Raw genomic sequence first — 19658 nt, forward strand, 5'->3', positions numbered from 1 at the left:
AGGTAGGTGGGGCTGAGAGAGCTCAGAAAAGCTGTGACTAGCCCAAGGTCACCCAGCTGGCGGTTGTGGGAGTGTACAGGCTAATCTGAATTCCCCAGATAAGCCTCCACAGCTCAGGTGGCAGAGCGGGGAATCAAACCCGGTTCCTCCAGATTAGATACACGAGCTCTTAACCTCCTACGGCACTGCTGCTCAGCCAAATAAAGCCTATTCGCCTGGTCCTTAGAAGTGTACAGGTCTGGCATCCTCCGCGAGGAGCAAGATTCAGAACCTTGGTGACCTAACAAGCACAATCCAGTATCTGGTGCTGATCCCTCTTGCTGCTGAAAGCAAGGCTGGGTGTTAAGAACATCTTTACAGGCGGGCAGATTCATATGAGAGAAAGCGATCCCAGCATGAGAGAGCTCTGCATCCCTGGGAACAAGAGTGCCAAAACCAGCCACATTGGAGCCAGACTAACTGCAAACTCAGACAAAGGAAGTAGAGCTGTTCAGGGTTGGGAAACTATTTAGAGGATTTGACATCTCAGGTGAAGTATTAAGGTCAGCCTGGGACACTCGGCCTGCTTTAAAGAATTATGCAAGCTGATGTTCAGTGATTCAGCTTTTTTTATTTTTAAAGAAAAACATAAACGACAAGTCTTTTTTTGTGTGTGTAAAGCATGTCATAAACTTTTTGCTGGTCTGGTTTGTACAGTGTTTAACGGTTAGTTTGTTTTTCTTCATAAACTCTTCCGGGCTACATTTCTGAAACCATTTCTGGGGTCTCTGCATGTAAGTGTTGTTTTCAAATTGGCAGCCAGTGAAGCTGAGCCCTGTACAGATGCAGGTTTAGGCACATTTTTCTAATCTTCTTTAGAGAGATATGATGTCATTTGCTTTCTGGTTCATTATCACAACAATGGTTTAGTTGTGAATTGGCAAAATTTAGGCTAGAAGAGGCAACCTGAGCTTTGAAAATGCGGGCAGGATTAAAGACCGCGGTTATTTGAGATATTCTTGAGGCAGTTTATGGGTTACATTAAATAATTTAGAAGTTTTAAGAATGATGGAGGTCTGCATCTCCAGTAGGAGGAGGAGGAGGAGGAGTATTGGATTTATATCCTCCCTTTCTCTCCTGTAGGGGACTCAAAGGGGCTTACAATCTCCTTGCCCTTCCCCCTCACAACAAACACCCTGTGAGGTGGGTGGGACTGAGAAAGCTCCGAAAAGCTGTGACTAGCCCAAGGTCACCCAGCTGGCATGTATTGAAGTGCACAGGCTAATCTGAATTCCCCAGATAAGCCTCCACAGCTCAAACGGCAGAGCTGGGAATCAAACTCGGTTCCTCCAGATTAGAATGCACCTGCTCTTAACCACTACTCCACTGCTGCTCCTTTGAAGGATCAAAGATAGCAAGTGCTGGGAAAGACACGTGACTGACTTTGGTGAGATGTGCCAGATGGAATTGACAGTCCTGGGTTAATGCTCTGCCTTAGAACAAGGAATCTCTATATGAACTCTTTGCTCAATACTTGATCCATTGTTCCATATTCTGGATTATATGACTTTGTGTTTGGTGACTGTTTGGGGCCTTCATAATTGACTTGATTACCTTAATCAGAAGGCTGGTTCCTACCAGCCCAGTGGTTTTATGATTTTATATTTTTCCATACCTTCTAAGGATTGGTCTATTTATTTTTTTGAGTTTAATATCAGTCTCTGGCAATCAGAACCTCTCATCCTTACATCAAAAATTACTCTATGGCGGTAGTTTTTCCAGCAACTGTTTTGTGCATTACATTATATCTCTTCCTCCTTTTAATGAAAGAAAATCCCCTACGGCCAGCATTTTCACTTTCTTTTTGTAAAAATGTAGCTGGCATTGTTTCAAGATTTGTCAACACTGTCCCATCAGATTACTGTAAAATAGGATGTGTGTATGTGAGGAAACCAAGTGCCGAGGGGCAGATCAAAATCTTTGTTCCCTGTTCTGAGCCAGCCATACATGTTCTTGCCACTACTTTGTTGTCATTTTGACTCACCTTAATCCTGGAAATTATGGTCTTCCCATCAGATATGTATGCATTGCATAGAAAGTAGTTCCTCTCTTTGTTCCCAAGAATAACAGCAGACAATAAAGTTTGGTGTTAACTCTGTCAGAGAATCTTACAGTACTGTTAGGTCATTTAAGAAACCACCTCCTTTTGAGGTTAGGTAAATGGCTACAAATAAACAAGTCCTTCTTAGTGGTGGTAATTTTCTTGTAAACTTTTTTACCTTTATGGGTCCACACCAGGTTCTTTTGCTTGTTATCTGTCTTAGGCTGTCTAAGATTTTTCTGTTCAGTCAGATGAGTGGTTAATGGTGTTATTGCTTTTTGTCAGCCATTAATTGGTTTGGTTTGGTTGGTGTTTGAAAATTGTATTTTTAAATTCTATCGTAAGATGCCTTAGAAACTCATTTAGGACTAGTATGCGAAGGAAACATGTTACATATGTAAATAAGCTTCTGATTGATATTAGTGACTACTGCACAAATCTTTATAAAACAAAAATGATGCATAAAAATGTAGTGAATAACAAAGATGATCACTATTACACCTTCCCCATCTCTTTATATTGTTTCAGTTGTGTGTGTGTATGTGTGTTTTAAAGTTGCCAGCTCACTTCCAACTTATGGTGACCCTATGAATTAATGGCCTCCCAAACATCCTAGTGTTAATATCCTTTCTCAGGTGTAGCAAACTGAGGCTTCTTTTATTGAGTCAATGCATCTCATGTTGTGTCTTACTCTTTTCTGGCTGCCTTCAACTTTTCCTAGTATTATTGTATTTTCCAGTGACTGTTGTCTTCTCATAATGTGACCAAAGTATAATAGCCTCAGTTTAATGATTTTAGAAATGGTGACGGTTCAGACCTGAGTTATCCTAGAACACATGTATTTGTCTTTTTGGCAGTACATGGTGTCTGTAAAACTTTTCTCCAATTTTAAACTTTTTAGCAGCAAGTGTGCCTGCTTGCATTATAGTCACATACAAATATACTAAAATATTTCCTGTAATATAGGGAGTAAATTTATCTATTGCTCTAAATAGGTGATGTTGTAGAGAATGTTTCTCATAATTATATTAAATAGTCCTTTTGCTCCATGGCTGTTCTGGAATCCTATGCTGTAGAGAACGTTTTAGGAGAGAAGAAATTCAGAATGGGGAACAGTGACCATGTCCTGTAGGTAAATGCATAGTATTATACTCTATCCATAAGGGATGGAATGCTGTCTGTATTGCAGAAGATTCCAGGGATGGAGCAGGATGACTGGATGTCACTTTTCTGTTTTCCCCATTTTTTATTTCTTTAAAATTCTCCCCCCCCCCAAAAAAAAAAAAATGTGTTGCTTATCCAATGGACCATAATCTTCTTCGTTTCTGAAGGGCATCTACAGAAGGAGCAGGCCCAAGGCACAGCTTGGGTTGGTTTGGCTTTCCTCTTAGGCAGTACAAGAGACTTCATCGTTAAGAGCATTAAATAAGCAGCAATAACCAATTAGCAGAGTCAAATGGTACTGAAGAGTCAAGATTGGATCCTGCAACCATCATGGTTCTTCCCCTCTGCTTGGAGCCTTTAGTACTGTATTAGCACACATGAGTCCCTTAACCCTGGGAATAAAGTTCCACAGGATTATAGGGGATGGGGGGAGGAAAGGAAGATGGCAGACTGTCAGCTTTTTATCCTAGCATTTGTGGGATCCCAGCCTCCTAAATTCCTAAATTAGTTTGCAAATGTAAGATCCCCATGAATCAAAGAAATGTGTTGGGAAAGCTGCAATAAGAAACAGATGCTGGTGGCATAGCTAATATGGGTATTCATCATGCAACCCTGTCAGCTCAGATTTTGAATGTGGATCCATACAAAACATTTCCACACAGACAGTGAACCTGTCTAGCCTTGCCTTTTTCTCTGAGATAGTTTGATCATTGATATGCTTTTAAAAATGTGACGCAAGGTGGTACACTGATGGTAATAAACTTTTTTTCACAGGGAAATTGAGGCTACCAGAAGAAGGTAGAAATCTAGACAAAACATCTGATAGCAGAAGTTACAGTGCTTTGGGCTTGGATCTAATATGCAACAACAAGGAACATAGAGAGACCAGCGAGAGGGCAATTTGCTGTGACTAATGCTAAACCTTGGCATTTGATTCATGATGTCTGGAAAGATGATTCAGCATTGTACCCTCTTGTTCTGATGATAAGCTTTTGCCATATTTCAAAAATATATCCACAAACACATATCTAAGAAGCTGATCATAACTTGTCATAATAAAAACAAAGATTGCCTCAAAACTGTAATAAGCTTTTGTGCAATTCCAGGCTCCAGCACTCCATGAAATTAATCATTGGATTCAGAAATCAAATTTTGATTACTTCTGAACATCATAAATCTTCGATCTGAAATTCACTGAAGTTGGCAAAATGACTGAAATTGCCCTTCACGGGTTAGGTATTTATTTATTGTGATACTGATTTTGCCAGATCAGCATTAAACAATGAAAAGACAAAGTATGGTCTTCACTCTGTTCAGATGTGGTGGTCTGAAATGTAAGGAATGTACATTTTATTTATTTGTTTCTTTGTTTGTTTCTTCGACTTCTATACCGCCCACCCCCAGAGGGCACTGGGCGGTGTACAACAACTGATATAATATAAAATAACAAGAAGAGCACATTCAATAAATACATACAATATAATAAAATTAGGGCTCTAAATTTCACATTAAAACCATTTAAAACAGCGCACAAAACATCGCATCTGGCAATCTAAAAGTCCCTCTGAGGAGGGAACGGAAAGGCCCAAGTTGTAAAAGGCCGCAGATGATAAAAAGGGAAGGAGGGGGCCTAAGATTTTGCCCAAGAAGCTGAAGTGGTTTTTAAAAATGCGTGATATTTAAATTATTTGCTGTTTTTTTTAAATGCTATTTTACTGCAGCTCATTTGCTGTCATGGAGAATGAGGGTTTCAGGGTAGAAAGGCATGACTCTGATGAAGGGAAAAAATAATCCCCTCACAGTTTCTACCTGGTCCTGATATGACAAATCAATATTTTTTTAGGCTGAGAATACCCATTGGTGGAGGGGGCGATTAATGGAACATTTGATCATTAAAAATGTACGGGGGTTGGTCTGTCACAGCCTTTTGAATGGTGGTTGGGTCCTTGAACAACAAAGGAATGGAAAACATTGCTAATGGAAGATATGGAGACTGCACAGAAATCAAAAAAAATTTTGCATCAGTTTTGCCAGGGAAAACATGGAATAGATAGCCTGTCTGGAACTTATGTTTTCAGATTGAGTATCTGAAGAACTGAGTCAAATGGAGGTGCCTGGTGATGACATTATAGGGCTAGAGCAAATTAAAAACTCACAAATCACCAGAGGGCTCTTAAGGAACTCAAATTGTTGAACTTGTCACAAAAATCAGCAGTCCTATGTTTGTCAGTTTGATAAATACAGGCTTTGGAAGTCTCTTTTTGGGGTTTTCCTTTCAGCTGTCTCATCCTGAGGCGTCAGGCCTGCCCTCAAGCCAAGACGGGGGGGAAAGGAAACAAAACGTTCCTTCTGATACAAGCAAGACAGGCCTTGCCCAGCCGAGTAGGCTCCGCTCATGGTGGAGGGCAACCGGCACGTGCAGGCGCTCTGGGGCCGCCGCCGCTCCTTCGCCCGGCCGACGTGGCACAGGGGCAGCAGCGGCTCCTCCCTGGCCCAGGCGCACCGCTCCGGAGGCTCCTCCCGCCTCGGCGCTCGCCACAAGCCCGACGCCCTCCGATAAATACAGGCACAGTTACTGTAGACTATTCAGAAACAATTTCTATAAAGGGTTGTGCCAAAGGCTTCATAGAGAACCTGAGCTCTCAGGAGGGAGCTGAAGGATGTGGAAGTGGTGGCATCATACAGATTTTTTGGGAGGCAGGTCCCAGTATAAAGGCAACAGGGAAGAATGCATGGAGCTATTTTAGGGAGCACTGTGCAAACAAAAAGGATAATTAATTCACAGGAAAAAATGAAGGAAAAGGTTTGTTGAAGAAAACTTCCATATGTTTGCATTACTTAGCAGTTGCACATTTGTTTTAGATTACTTTCCAAGGATTCTCAAAACACGTTGTGGCAATGTTTTATGAAAAAAATTAGGCAATAAACATTCAGGTTGCCCCACAAGCTTCTGTTTCCTTTTGTTGTTGTTGCTGTGGTTATTGGCACATATATTTCACGGTATTAGACGAGTACGGTTCAGTTGGCATCTGATAGTTTAAAAGTAAATAGACAGGCCTAAATAAGAGCTAGATTTATTGTAATTTTTATTTGGTATAATTACATATTGGTTTTGAACAAATAATTTGAATACTGAAGAGTCAGTCAGAATGGGAAGTTATAGGCAGGAAGTTATTTAAGTGTGTATGTGTGTGTTATGTGCTATCAAGTTGCTTCTAATGCATGGTAACCTAATGAATAAATGACTTCCAAATCCTTTTACCATTATTATTTTTATTTATTTTTATTTTTATTATGTTTAATTTATGTATTATTTATGATATAGAAATCACTTCTTTCTTTGATATAGAAGAGCCCATTGTCTTATCACTGTTTTTATTTATTATTATATTTTATTTTTATTATGTTTTTATTTATTAGTTATATGACATATAAATCACTTCTTTCTTTGATATAAAAGAGTCCATTGTCATTATGTTTGAAACATTTATCAGCGTTTATTACTTGAGACATACTTTTTTCAGTATTTGGTATATATTTTAATTTTCTTTTAATCTGTAGAATTTTGAATATACTCAAATATATATGGTACATTGGTCGATGGGACATTTTGTGAAGTACTTTGATTCTTCATTATGAATTTCCACTGTTACCAACAAGTATTATCAACATGAATCACAAGTTCCTTAAGTGAATGTATATTTTTTGTTGATTTCCAGATACAGAGATAGGAGATCCCCCAAACAGCATTGTTGCAGAATATCTGGAAGAGAAGAAGAAATATGAAGAACTGAGAAAGCAACAGCCAAAAAGGGGGGCGTCCCGTGAAGATCAGGTAATAGATGATGAAAACACTGGGAATTTGACAGCTCTTCCCTCCCGACATCACTCACTGGTGTCCCCCTGGCCTCAGAATCCTCTTTCTGCTGTTGGCCTTGTGTTCAGCCTGTGGAGGGTACTTGGATTCTTCCTCCTCCTTTTAAAAGAATGCATAAGTCCCCTTGTCATCTCTGCCCTCTGGTCAGAATGCCTTTCCTCCCAGGAATTAGGGAGTTCGTCAGTCTACATGTGAGGTTGATCCTTGCCTCCTGCTCTCCCACTCCAAGCCATAACCAGTCAGCAGTTTTTTAAAGGCTGGGCCTCTGTGGTGGTGACTTTTCTACTGCCCTGCAGCTAACACTCAGCATGGCCGGGGAAATCTCACAACCAGAATGATCTTTAAAAAAAACAACCTGTAAATCAACAGTGAGAAAAGTTATCTCTTAATTAAGTTTTATTTGTGAGTTCTGTTATTCATGTCTGAGTTCCTGGTTTAATTTAAAATCAAAAGACTGCTTAAGAATTCTCATAAATGAGGGGCTTTCAGTCTGTGTGTTGTGGAACCATGGAACTCCTCAGAAGCTGATCAAATGATTCTTAATGAGGAAGTCAGTAACAACAGGCAACTTTTCTTAAAAAACAACTTCCTCTATAATATGCAGCCACTGTGTGCTCTAGAATGTATTCAGAACTTTGTAGTTAGGACTAAACCAAAAATGGAACTTTGCTGGTTTTCAGTAATCATGCTTTAATTCCAGACTTTGGCATTGCTGAACAATTTCAAATCGAAGCTAAACCAAGCCATAGCAGAAACACCTGAAAATGAAGTATCTGAGCCAGAAGTGGAAGATGATGAAGGATGGTAAGTTTATCAGTTTCAATGGCTAAAACACCTCTTACTGGAGCTTAAAGATTAAATACGAATGAAGGCTTGCTAAATTGTACAGACAGTTAAAAACTCCATGACTTTTTATATCCATCTTTAGGATTTCCCTGTGTTACTTAATCAATAACTAAAAGCCAGAAACTGAGGTAGAATTGGTAAAGATTTTTTCCCTTTAAAGTTCAGAAGGGTAACCTGTGACATCTCTAGTTTAAAATGTGCATTTCAGGTTTTAAAAGCACACGTTTATAATCTGAGGCCTATTATGCACAATGGATTCATAAGCTTCCCAAAGCTGTCCATTTCGCTAGTTTAGATCAGTGGATAGTAGGTGTTATATTTCTGGAGGCTTCTTAGGCTGTTTTCAAGAGCTACCAGTCACAAAATGGTGTCTCAGTAGGTACAATATGTACCAAAATCACAGAATTCAAATAATATAAGAACAGCTCTGCTGGCTCAGACTAGTGAGTGATCCATATCGCCAGCATGATATATTGGTTAAGAGCTGTGGACTCTAATCTGGAGAACTTGATTTGATTCCCCACACCTCCATGTAAAGGCTGCTGGGTGACCTTGAGCTGCTGGAGGACCCAAAAGGCTGCTGGGGGACCCAAAAAAACCCCGCACCTCCGTCAACAGGACAGTAGCCATGCGAACGGGCCAGAGTGAGGATGGGTTCGTGTAACCCACTTTTCACCTGTATTTATTGGCCAGTGCGGAAAGGGCCTGTGGGTTCCTGGGACAGGATGATAACGCATTTGATGCAGGAGGAAAGAGTCAATAGAGTTGATGTGTGCTCACATGGAGGAGGAGAGGTGGATGGGAAAGGGTGGTTGTGGTGGTACTGTTTTTGTAGCCAGGGTAAAGTTGCGCTTGTCTCTACTACCTTGGTCCTGCAAAAGAGAAAGAAGAGAGAAGCTGCTATGATAACTTCAAAAGGAAGGATAAAAACGTGATTACAACTGAAACGAAAGAGGGTGAATGGTGTAAGTAAATAGCAGCTTGCAGGTAAAAGTGTTCACACTAAGATCTTAGTCACCTTAATTCCAAAGTGCTCTACTCTAGCCGAGCACTGCATTCTCAGTGGCATCAGCCTTCATTTCCACTGTATTCTTTCCTGATTCTTTTCTTATATTTGTCAGTTTGGCACAGCTTTCTTTGAGGCTATTTTTACATGAGTAAATGAGTAACTAATAACTTGTTCTATGATGTGGTGTACCGTAACATTTGAAATATCTGTTTGCTAGTTTAATAGGCTGCAGTTTGTGCTAACAAGACTTTTTCCCCAGTGATTTTAAAAAGTCAGAGGAAAACAGTGTTAAATATTTACTGGAAGGCAAAATACGTAGGTGATACCGGAGATATGAGGCCTTGGGATGACATGTTAAGAATAACAGTTCTTTTGCTGCTTTCTATGCAGCATGTGTAAAGGACACAGACACCTTCCCAAGGTTGTTCTAACAGCTTTACTATCCAAAAGATATGCACATTTGTTTCTGGATAGCAAGAGAGATGAGAAAACTGAAGACCTGTAGATGTAGTTAAATGTTTCATGCAACCCCTATGACTGTCTGCCACCAACAGGTGAAGACTTCTTTGTTTTCTTTGGCATATCTCCAATAACTTATTGCCCCTCCTCCCTGGTTTTGATGTCTTGTGTATCTGTACATTTATATGTTTTCAGCAATTCATTTTTTTTATGCTTATGGCATGGGAGGTTTAATTTACAGAGGTATTCCATTTTTAATATTAATGTCTCTCCAAATTACAGTGTCAAAAGTCTGACTGTTAATAAATTAATCAGAGAATTAGGAAAATTGTCCCATGTATGTGTGTGTGTCTGTGTGTGTATGTATATATATATGACAATTTGTCTAATTCTCTGATTAATTTATTAACAATCAGCCTTTTGACACTGTAATTGGGGGCGGGGAATATATATATTTATCAAAACCAGGGAGGAGGGGAAATGAGTTATTGGAGATATGCCAAAGAAAACAAAGAAGTCTTCACCTTCCATAGTCTCAGTGTAATACATGCAATACAGTGTAATACATGTAATACATGTTTCTGGAGCACAGTCTGTTAAGATAAGAAGATAAGAATTGCTTTTTATTCCTGCGGGATGCACGGAAAGAGATCACCATATTGTTTTATCTTTAAGAAGGCAGAAGTACAGAGAGGCATTTACTGCAAGGCAGATGCTGCTGAAATAAGAAAGAGAATCAGCACTAGTAAAAATCATATTTTCATCAATGACTTGGATGATGGAATAGAGGGCATGCTAATCAGATTTGAAGATGACACCAAAATATGAGGGGTAGCTAATATTTATTTATTTATTCATTCATTCATTCCACTTTTATACCGCCCTCCCCCAAAGGGCTCAGAGAAATACTCCAGAGAAATGACCTGGACAGATTAGAAATGATTAGATTAGGAATCAGAAATGACCTGGACAGATTAGAGAGCTGGGCCAAACAAACAGTGCAAAGAATAATAGTTTTGATGAAGACAGATCTTAAATAAGATTCTTCAATGCAAACAGAGAATCTGGCCTTTTTGTAAAATGTGGAGGTATACTTAGATCTTTTAGTAGAAATACTTAGATCTTTTAGTAGAAATGAGTATAATTTATGCTGAAGACAGGGCAGAAGCTCAGAGAGAAAGAACTAGGTTTAAAACAAGATACAATGTTTATATATAATATAAACAGACTTATCTGGGCTTCAGATCCTTGCTTGAGGTACCCAAGCTAAGAATGGGTAGAATGGTGGCTAACATCTGGATGATCAGTTAACTGTAGTTTAATTAAATTAATCCATGATGTAGCAGTGGGTTAGAACCAGCACCTTCTGCTTGACCAAACAGAGAACATTTCCATCTAAACCCACTTCTCACTCCAAGCAACATATCACACCATTGCCCACGGTCTCTCTGTTACTTCAGGGTGGAAGGGGGAGGGAAACATCTGTTCTGCTCATCATGTGTTGGATATAAGCCAGCATTTCAGTATATATGCCAGAATTGAACCATGGAACTTTATTCTTTGAAATCCTGACATATGTTCTGCAAAGCAGTTGTTGAACTTCTTACAGTACTGAAGAACCTTTTACACTTTCTCATCTCTTCATTGAAGCATAAGCTGGCCCATTGAAAGGGTAGGGAGGGGAGCATGCAAGGGAGGGCCAGGGAGGAGAAGGGGGCCCAGCATTTGGACATGGCCCACCCACCCTGGTGAAGGGAGGGGAGGGAGTGAGGGATGGCATGCAAGGGAGGGGAGTGAGGGGTGACATGCAAGGGAGACTCCACTGGTAGAAGTACAGGATGATCACCTTGGTGTGCTGCCAGTAATCAATGTTGCCATTGAAGGGTCCAGGCCAGGAAGCCCTGCCAATCTACTTTTCCTAGCCACCAGTGGCCCTCCAGAGCAGTGGGCCACTGGGAAATCTTCCTGCTAGTGAAATGGCCAGCCCACCCCTGCTCATTCAGGGGCTTTCTGTTATCTTTTAAGGTAAAGGAAGATTTGGCATCTGCTGCATTTCTAAACTATAATAGCAAAGCCAAGCTTCATGCTAGTTTCACTGAAGTAAATTGACTGGAAGAGTCTGGCATTCAGTAGCACAAAGACTATAAAAAGCAACCAAGAATCGTATGGTTAAGAGACAGAGGTTTGGAGAATAAAAATTAATGTTTATTTCTGGATTCAAAATCTCCCTCCCTGCCCCTTTTCAGTGCCCTCAACTAGATTGGGTGGCTGGATCCAATTGTGGCAACTTTGAAGGAATTTTTAGTGCTGACTTCCAGCCCATTCCTCAAAATATGGTGGTGTGCTTAAGATGATTTATTATAAATATTGTGTGTGTGTGCGTGAGTGTGTGTGATGTGCATAAATTATATGATTCCTAGACCATTTTGTTGGTCACAGTTGCTACTTTTATGGGAAGTGAAAGCCAGCCAGTACGCTGTGCAGTTCTGTCAGGGTGCGTTATCTGAAATAAAATGATTGCCTTTAAGACATTCTTATGTGTCCACATGAGTGGCCACACATTGAGGTATAATTTTCATTTTCTGTCAAGATAGAAGCCATTAACAATTTGTTATATTTTCTTTTATTTGGCAGTCTTCTCCCCCCTCTGCATTTTTGGCAGAATTGCCATGTTGGCATGGAATATAGCAGACATTTGGGTACTTTTCAGAAGTATTTTGCTCCTTTGCACAAAAACAGTTTTTTAAAATTACAACTCTACTGTAAACAGTGTGTGTATGGTGTTTGATAATTACTACCAGACTTTACCATTTTACAAGGCATTTGAGGAGGCATTGTTAAAAGATCTGAAGCAAGCTCGATAGTCTAGTATTCCTTTCTAAGGCTTAGAAACTCTTTTGGGAACATACCACTGAAATCTGAGCTTCCGTGACAGTTCTGTCTGGACCATAATTTGCTTAGCTCCTCAAAGTTGTAGAATGCAAAGTGCATATAAAGTGAAAGTTGTAAATGCTGACAGGACACTTGTCCAGCTGTCGATGAAGCCTCAGGCATGAATCTCTCTCCTACACAGTCAACCTTGATTTGGCATGGAAATTCTAGATACTACATTTACTCATCTTTTCTTGGCAGTGGGTGAAAATGAGGTGTTCAGTGCTGATAAATTTGACACCAGGTATTTTCATGACTGTTCTTAATGAGGTTTGACCTTGTTGAATTTTTGTCTCAAAGTTTACGTTCATAGCTTCACTATTTTTCCTATACTTCACCCAGGATAGCTAAGGACTATTGCTCAATTTCCATTAAGTGCTTTTGAATAGTGGTGCTCATAAGAGATCATTGGCTCACGTTGCATGATTTGGCAGGCTCAGAAAAGAAGTATAGATTGAAGAGTACTGCAGATCATGAATTGGTCATAGCTGCTGGTGACGTACTCACAGATACAGTGGAAGCTAAAGCTCTGCCTTTGTTTCTAGAAAAGATCAGCCCATTTGTTTGGTCACTAGACCAACACTAAATGGATTTATGCACATCAGGCTGAATTCTCAAAGGCTCTTACCAAGTTCTGTGTGACAGAGAAAGCAGACTTCAGGGTTGGATCCAGTCATATTTTTGCAAAATCTTGTTCCGTTTCCTTCCTTACTGAAGCCCTTTTTCTGTGTAGTCCCATCATTTCCCAGCATAACTTCCTTGGCGGTCAAAAGGGACTCCCTGATCCCTTTTTCGCCAACCCTTTCAGTCTGGAACAGACTGTTCTTCATGTCATATAAATGTCAATTCTTAGCTCCCATCCCAATAGTGTCCCTGAGAGCATCCTTTTACTTTGCCCGGATAAATAAATGTCTATTCTTCACTTCTATTGGGAGCAGTAATTCATTGTATGTGGGGATAACATCATCATCATCTATCATCCTGATTGATCCAGTCTCTTACCAGCAAAGATCCAATGAGCAGGTGGGTCACTTATCTGCATACAATAATGTGTTGTAACACTCTCTATCCTGGACTCTCCATCAAACACCCCCTGTCTGGGTCAGAATACAGACACTTCACTTCTCAAGGCATCTCACTTTTATTATATAGTTAATAGTGACACATTCCAGAGGGTTGCCAATGTGAGTTTTCTAAATTCCAAATAACAAAAACTCCTCTGGCATTTTAAAGACAAGCAAATTTTATTGTGGAAAAAGCATTCATGAGGAGTAGACTACGATTCGCAATCATTTATGGTACAGTAGGTTTGTCTGTAATAGAGTTTTTATGTGTTTCAATTTTGAGATCAATTTTTATTCAACATCTGACTTCAGAGATGAAGAATCATGGCTTGCAAGATGCAGATCCCTGCTCTGGCTTTGGGCTGCATTTAGTAGAGGGAATATGTATTATGGAGTGAAGATATCTAGAACAGAAAAAATCAAGACATAGCAAAGTCCAAACTGGAGCACAGGACTGAGTGGTGATGGAGAACAGGAAGTCCAACACAGAACACAGAAGATAAAGCCAGGTGTCTATGTTTAAAGAATATGCTCAGGTGGGTGGCTGGGTTGGTCTGAAGCAGCAGAAGAAGATTGAGTCCAGAGGCAGCTTTAAGACCAGCAAAGCTTTATTCTTGGTATAAACTTTCGTATACATGTATCTCCAGATACAGAAGTCACCACCATACATACTGAAACAGAAGTCACCAGTGATTACATATAGGAGGAGTGTCTTTGCTGGAAGGGTTAATTAGGGTCAATATGCAGAAATAACTTATCCACTAAGTAAGGTTTGATTAACACAGTTGGTGAAACCTGTGATTGACAATAAAGTAGCTACAGCACAATAAAAGAGTTTACAGATGCAGGAACTGAATGATGTTAACATATGTCGTGAGAATAAGAATCTGAAATCTCTATTGAGTCCTGATGTTTCCATTGGCCTAAGTGTTCTTATGATGCTCGGACTTGTCAATGGCGGGAGAAGACCTGGACGCCAAAGAACACAATGGCTAGATACCATAAAAGCTGATACAGGCATGAGCATCAACCCGCTGAAGGAAGCAGTACTTAATAGAAAAATGTGGAAAGAGCTTGCATATTGGGTCGCCAAGGGTCGAGAACAACTGAATGGATAACATCATCAAGTGTTCTTATAAGTTGAAATTCAGCAACCTCCCATTCCAGTCTGTTTCTGAATTTTTTTGCAGTAAAACAGCTTCTTTGAGAACTTGCATTGAATGTCCCACAAGACTAAAGCAATCTCCTACTGGTTTCTAAGTTTTGTGATTCCTGATGTCAGACTTGTGTCCATTTATTCTTTGCATAGGGTTCACGCTACCGTGTTTCCCCGAAAATAAGACCTATCATGATTTTTCAGGCTTTCTGGAGGATGCTTAAAATATAAGCCCTACTCCAAAAATAAGCCCTACCGGTAGTTATAGATCAGGATGGTGTGATCCAGCAGGGTGCTCCCTGCCAATGAGGATGCAGCTTGCATCACACGTGACCTGGAAACAACAGGGCTGCCAAGAGTCCACCTTAATGAATTATGAAGGCACCGTATTTCCCCGAAAATAAGCCCTACCCTGAAAATAAGCCCTAATGCATCTTTTGGTGCAAAAATTAATATAACACCCTGTCTTATTTTGGAGGAAACACGGTTATGTAGAGAACTGAGGGGTACTGCTGCAATTCAGTGGCATACACAATGTTAGATGATGAGCAAGTGAATGAGCCTGAGATAGTGTAGTTGATGTTGTTAGGTCCAGAGATTGTGTAGTCTTGGTGCATGGGCTACAAAGTTGGCATCTGGGTTTATTGCAAGCTCTGGCACTGGTGTCTACTTTCAAATTAGATTTTGTGTTACTGTGGGTAAGTTGTTTAAGTCTGCTCTGTTCTGTTCCCCAAGCAAACTAAAATCAGGTGCCTTGGCCAGAACAGAGTGTAAGACCCACAGACAAATAAATGACAGTTCAAAAACGGTTTAATCATATTGAAAACTTAGGACTCTGACTCCTCCCATGAAGTCTAACTAATAATGAATACCTATAATACTGGAAACGATTGGAGATGGTTTGAAGAATTTGCAGACACCAACTCTTCCTCAACTGCTTCTAAAGAAGCCTGCGCTGCTTGTGCTGCTTCTGAAATCTCCCGGTGTCCTCTACTTGGACTCTGTTACCTTGCAATTCTGTTGAAACTTGATTACTCAAATACCATGGATCTTTAATACCTAACGTCTGAGATATTGCTGTCTCCAGCTTTCCCCAGACATCTAAAAACTAAAACACTGTAAAACAGGAACTGCTAACTAATAAGAACGCTATAGTGCTCCTTGCCTATAGAGGGCTTCTTGAAGAGACAGGGTCTAACTAAGGTTCCCTCCCACAGAAACAATTACCATAAGCCCATTCTATCTAAGGGTATAACTGAGGCTTAAATAAAGGAAATAGCGAGGGTGTCTCTAGGGACATGACACTATCTGTGGACAAGAAACTCAATCTTCAGATTTCTTCAGATTTCAAGGAGATATAGAATGTGCAGTAGGAAGTAGATGTCTGGTTTCCTTCTTTCTCTATTACATGGAGAGAGGGCAGCATTCATCCAGCACAGTCTCACCCAATGTGGCAATTTAAAGCAGTAGATTCAGTTCACGTCTGCTAGGTGGTTAAATATTTTTATTGCAGGGGCTTAATTTTCTTTTTGGATTCAGATTGTTGGTTTGGGAGGCTGTTATATAAACATATTCCACTCTGGAAGCGATTACTCCAGCAGTTACAAAAGCATGCCCAATCTGAGTTTACATGTTGAGCAAGATAGTTAAATGCATTCCCTGGCTATCCTTCTACTAGTGTATACCATCAGGCTCTTCAAATATCAGCATTCCACACTTCAATGTGCTTGATTTTTAAATGCTTCCTGATATATTTTTAAGCGAAGGAGTTTGCTTCTGGTGAGAAATAAAAATGTTCAGGGCAGCAGAAATATTATCGTAATGACAGCTTAAGAACAATATAAATGCCCCACAAAAGTCGCATTGTTTGGAGTATTCAGTTTAGACAAAATTTAATTTGTGACTGGAAAGGAAGAGGTTTGGAGTGGTGTGATAAGAGCAGGTAATTAAATAAATCCTCAGCACCATGCTCAAAATCTCTTTGGACAAAGAAGACTAAATAAAAACAAAATTTTGGACAAATAAATAAAAAATAAACCATATAGTCTGAAAGAGTCTGTTATCAGCTTTTTTTCTGAGGATTTTGTGAACTGAAGTAACAGTTTTTGTTGTGAGTCACTCCATATGGTAAGGAAGATCCACTGTTGTGTTACTGATTGGCACCATGTATAATTCAAAGAGGAACTATATGTCAGATTCTGTGCTAGCCCCAGAGACTTACAGTGCAATCTTAAATGAGTTACAGCTTTCTAAGTCCATTATTATCAATGTACTCTGCTTCGGATTGCATTTTTAGGCCCTGTTTCCAATTTCCTGACCACAATGGAGAACATAGTAAGAAGCAAATGCCTTCTGTCTTTTGCAGAAACAGTGTTACCTAAGACACCAGGTGGGAGACAGCAAGGTGGGTGAGTTTATTGCCCCTGAAGGTCAGTCGTTAATTAGGAGAACAAGGATCCTAAAAACATATGCAACTAGATAATACAGTTTCTGAAGTTCTGATATAAACCCTAGGAGAATCCAGCCTGGATTTATCACACCAGAGATTTATAACATGTGCAGAAGATGTAGTTTTGTGTGACCTTTCTGATACGCAATAGGCCCATAGGGCAGTTGTTTGTAACAGTGGAAAAGAGTACCCCACATTCTATGGGCAGTTGACTCTTCAGCATAGGAGGCCTCATCTTGTTCCAGAACAGCCCAGTCTTCATTCATCCCCAGCACCCCATCTCTTTAGGTAACTGTACTGTCTCTGTGTACATTTGTTTTTCTCCCTGTCACAGACTAGGGAACTTCTAAATGGTTTTTTATCTGTTGTTAAATAAAGGATAGCCTGTTTCTTTGAACCTCTGTGGTCTTGTGAGTGAGAGACAAGAGCACTTAAAGGATAAGATTCCACCCCTCTAGGGGAGAGCCTGATGCACCCTTCAATTATAAGGTTGCGTTTGTTTCATTGACCCTTGGGAGGATACATCAGAGACCTCATCTTGGTGCAGCATTAGCCTATGGCACTACATGCTGCACATCACCAAATCAGGTAGAACAGGCCCAGTTTTTCATATCTAACAGCAGTTCTCCTTGAATTTATCAGAAACTGCATGATGACCACAAAATTCCTTCAGATTGCAGAAGATTTTGGGACACACTGTAAAGTGCAATCTCAGTTCAGGTGAAGTATTTTCAAGATGTTCTCTTTTTGTCCCTTCTGATTTCTAAAATATAACAAATACTTCTTCCAGATGCACTTCCTAGAACAAGATCAGTAGAGTTGGATGTGTGTTCTGTGCAGGTTGTCTTCTATTATTAATCCTCATTGGAAAGACCCTATTAAACTTGTAAAATGATGTTTGTTTCTTAGAAGGACAATAGCAATACACTGGTCTGCAGAATTGAGTTTATGACCCATGTGGTAATTCTAAATGTAAATGTCCTCCATTGTCTGTGGCGTTTGTTTAAGAGTTTAAAGGAGGCGGCAATGATAAAAGTAAATTAAATTGCCTGTCATTTTTTCTACAAAATTTGTGTGTTCGTTACTTTTTTACATGCACTACAAAACTGATTAATATGCATTCTTTGAATTTCATCAAGAATCTACTCTTGGCTGTTATTATTTAGACAATTAAGCCCCGCCCCCTCCCCCCAGCGTGTCTTTTCTATAGACTAAATGTAGCCAAATTCATCATTCTTGTCTCATAAGTCTGACATTCCAAATAATTTACCTTCAGAGCTGCTTTCTGGAAATTTCTCCATTTTTGTGAGTCATCCTCTAAATTGTGGGTCATAAGTAAAATGCTACTAGAACACAGCCATGTTCAGCCCGGAAACCACACAACACCCCAGTGATTTTGGCCGTGAAAGCCTTCGACAATAAATTGGGCATGGATAATTACTGATAAGTCAGGCCAGATGAGCTGCTTTTTGGTGTTGATTTTTATGCTGCCCTACATCATAGTTACCTTATATACTCACGTATAAGTCTACCTTTTCAGCACATTTTTGTGCTGAAAGTTCTCCTCATCTATATACGCTGAAGTGTAACAGGTATGAAAGCAGAGTAGGGGAAGGAACGGGTGGCTGTTTAAAAAAAGGCTGGGAGCTGAGGGTGTTTTTCTGCACCTGCTCCCTGTTATGTGGACACAAAGGCAGCTCCCAGGTAAGCCTTGGGCTGTTGCTTCGCTGCACTACAGGTGGCCAGTAGCTTCATTCACAGTGAATATTCAGTGAATAGGTGTGAATATTAAATATTCACCCACTACCACCCCCCAGGCCTCTTACGGAGAACCCCACCAAAAGGGGAGGCCGGGACGCCAGACTCCTAAACTGATCAGTCTCCAGGCGCACCCCACCAGACTGTGACGGATGAATGTAAATAACAACAAAGCCCAGCAGACAATAGGGCAATACTACAAGGTCAAAAACCAAGAGAGGGTGGGTGGAAGAAGCCATCGTAGCTAGAGTGAAAGAGAGGCATGGGAAGGCCCAGCCTGCCCTTATAAGACCATGGCCCCGCCCCCTCCACTTACATCACATGCTCGTGCTGGCAGTAGAATGGCCCCGCCTGCTGGGCTGGACGCCGGTGCCAAACCTGCCCTTCTCCCCACCCGCTCCCAGGCAGCAACAGTGACCAAGGTAATTCTCAGGCACGCTTTTTTCTCATCAAATTTGGAACTCTTCCTCCAGCCTAAGAAATTTTGGTAGGATACTTGCCATTACTTAAAGAATGCTGGGAGAAAATCTAGTCCTAGTCAAAAAAGCTGAAGCAGTCACCTTTAGATAGGACTTTGACGGATGACCTTCCCCTCTTTTTGGTGAGTCTGTTTGGGAAGCAACTTGCACTTATAATAGTTGTGTTTCAGGTTTGATCCTCCATATGTGTTAGTTACTGCCCGCCTGTTCTGAGGATTTGCCGCTCAGCGGGCTGCTTTCAGAATGTGAGCCATAGCTAAGATGTTAGACCAACAGAGCTATAGTTCTGCAGTAAGGCAGTTCCTGTATCTTATAAGGCATGCTTTTATAACGTTGTGTACACCAGTATGCTGTCTGGGATGACATCTGGCCTTCACATCAGTATG

At 40.4% G+C, this 19658-nt stretch overlaps 1 protein-coding gene across 2 annotated transcripts in view; it reads left to right on the forward strand.

Annotated features, from left to right (window-relative positions):
- Positions 1-19658, forward strand: part of CWC27 (CWC27 spliceosome associated cyclophilin) — a 105719-nt gene that overhangs the window by 65521 nt on the left and 20540 nt on the right. For both annotated transcript variants that reach the window (XM_048503564.1, XM_048503565.1), the window contains 2 exons: positions 6964-7079; positions 7822-7925. In XM_048503564.1, the coding sequence (XP_048359521.1) occupies positions 6964-7079; positions 7822-7925 (220 nt within the window). The remainder of the gene's footprint in view (positions 1-6963; positions 7080-7821; positions 7926-19658) is intronic.

Source organism: Sphaerodactylus townsendi, linkage group LG07, assembly GCF_021028975.2.
Source record: "Sphaerodactylus townsendi isolate TG3544 linkage group LG07, MPM_Stown_v2.3, whole genome shotgun sequence".
Classification (NCBI taxonomy): Eukaryota; Metazoa; Chordata; class Lepidosauria; order Squamata; family Sphaerodactylidae; genus Sphaerodactylus; species Sphaerodactylus townsendi.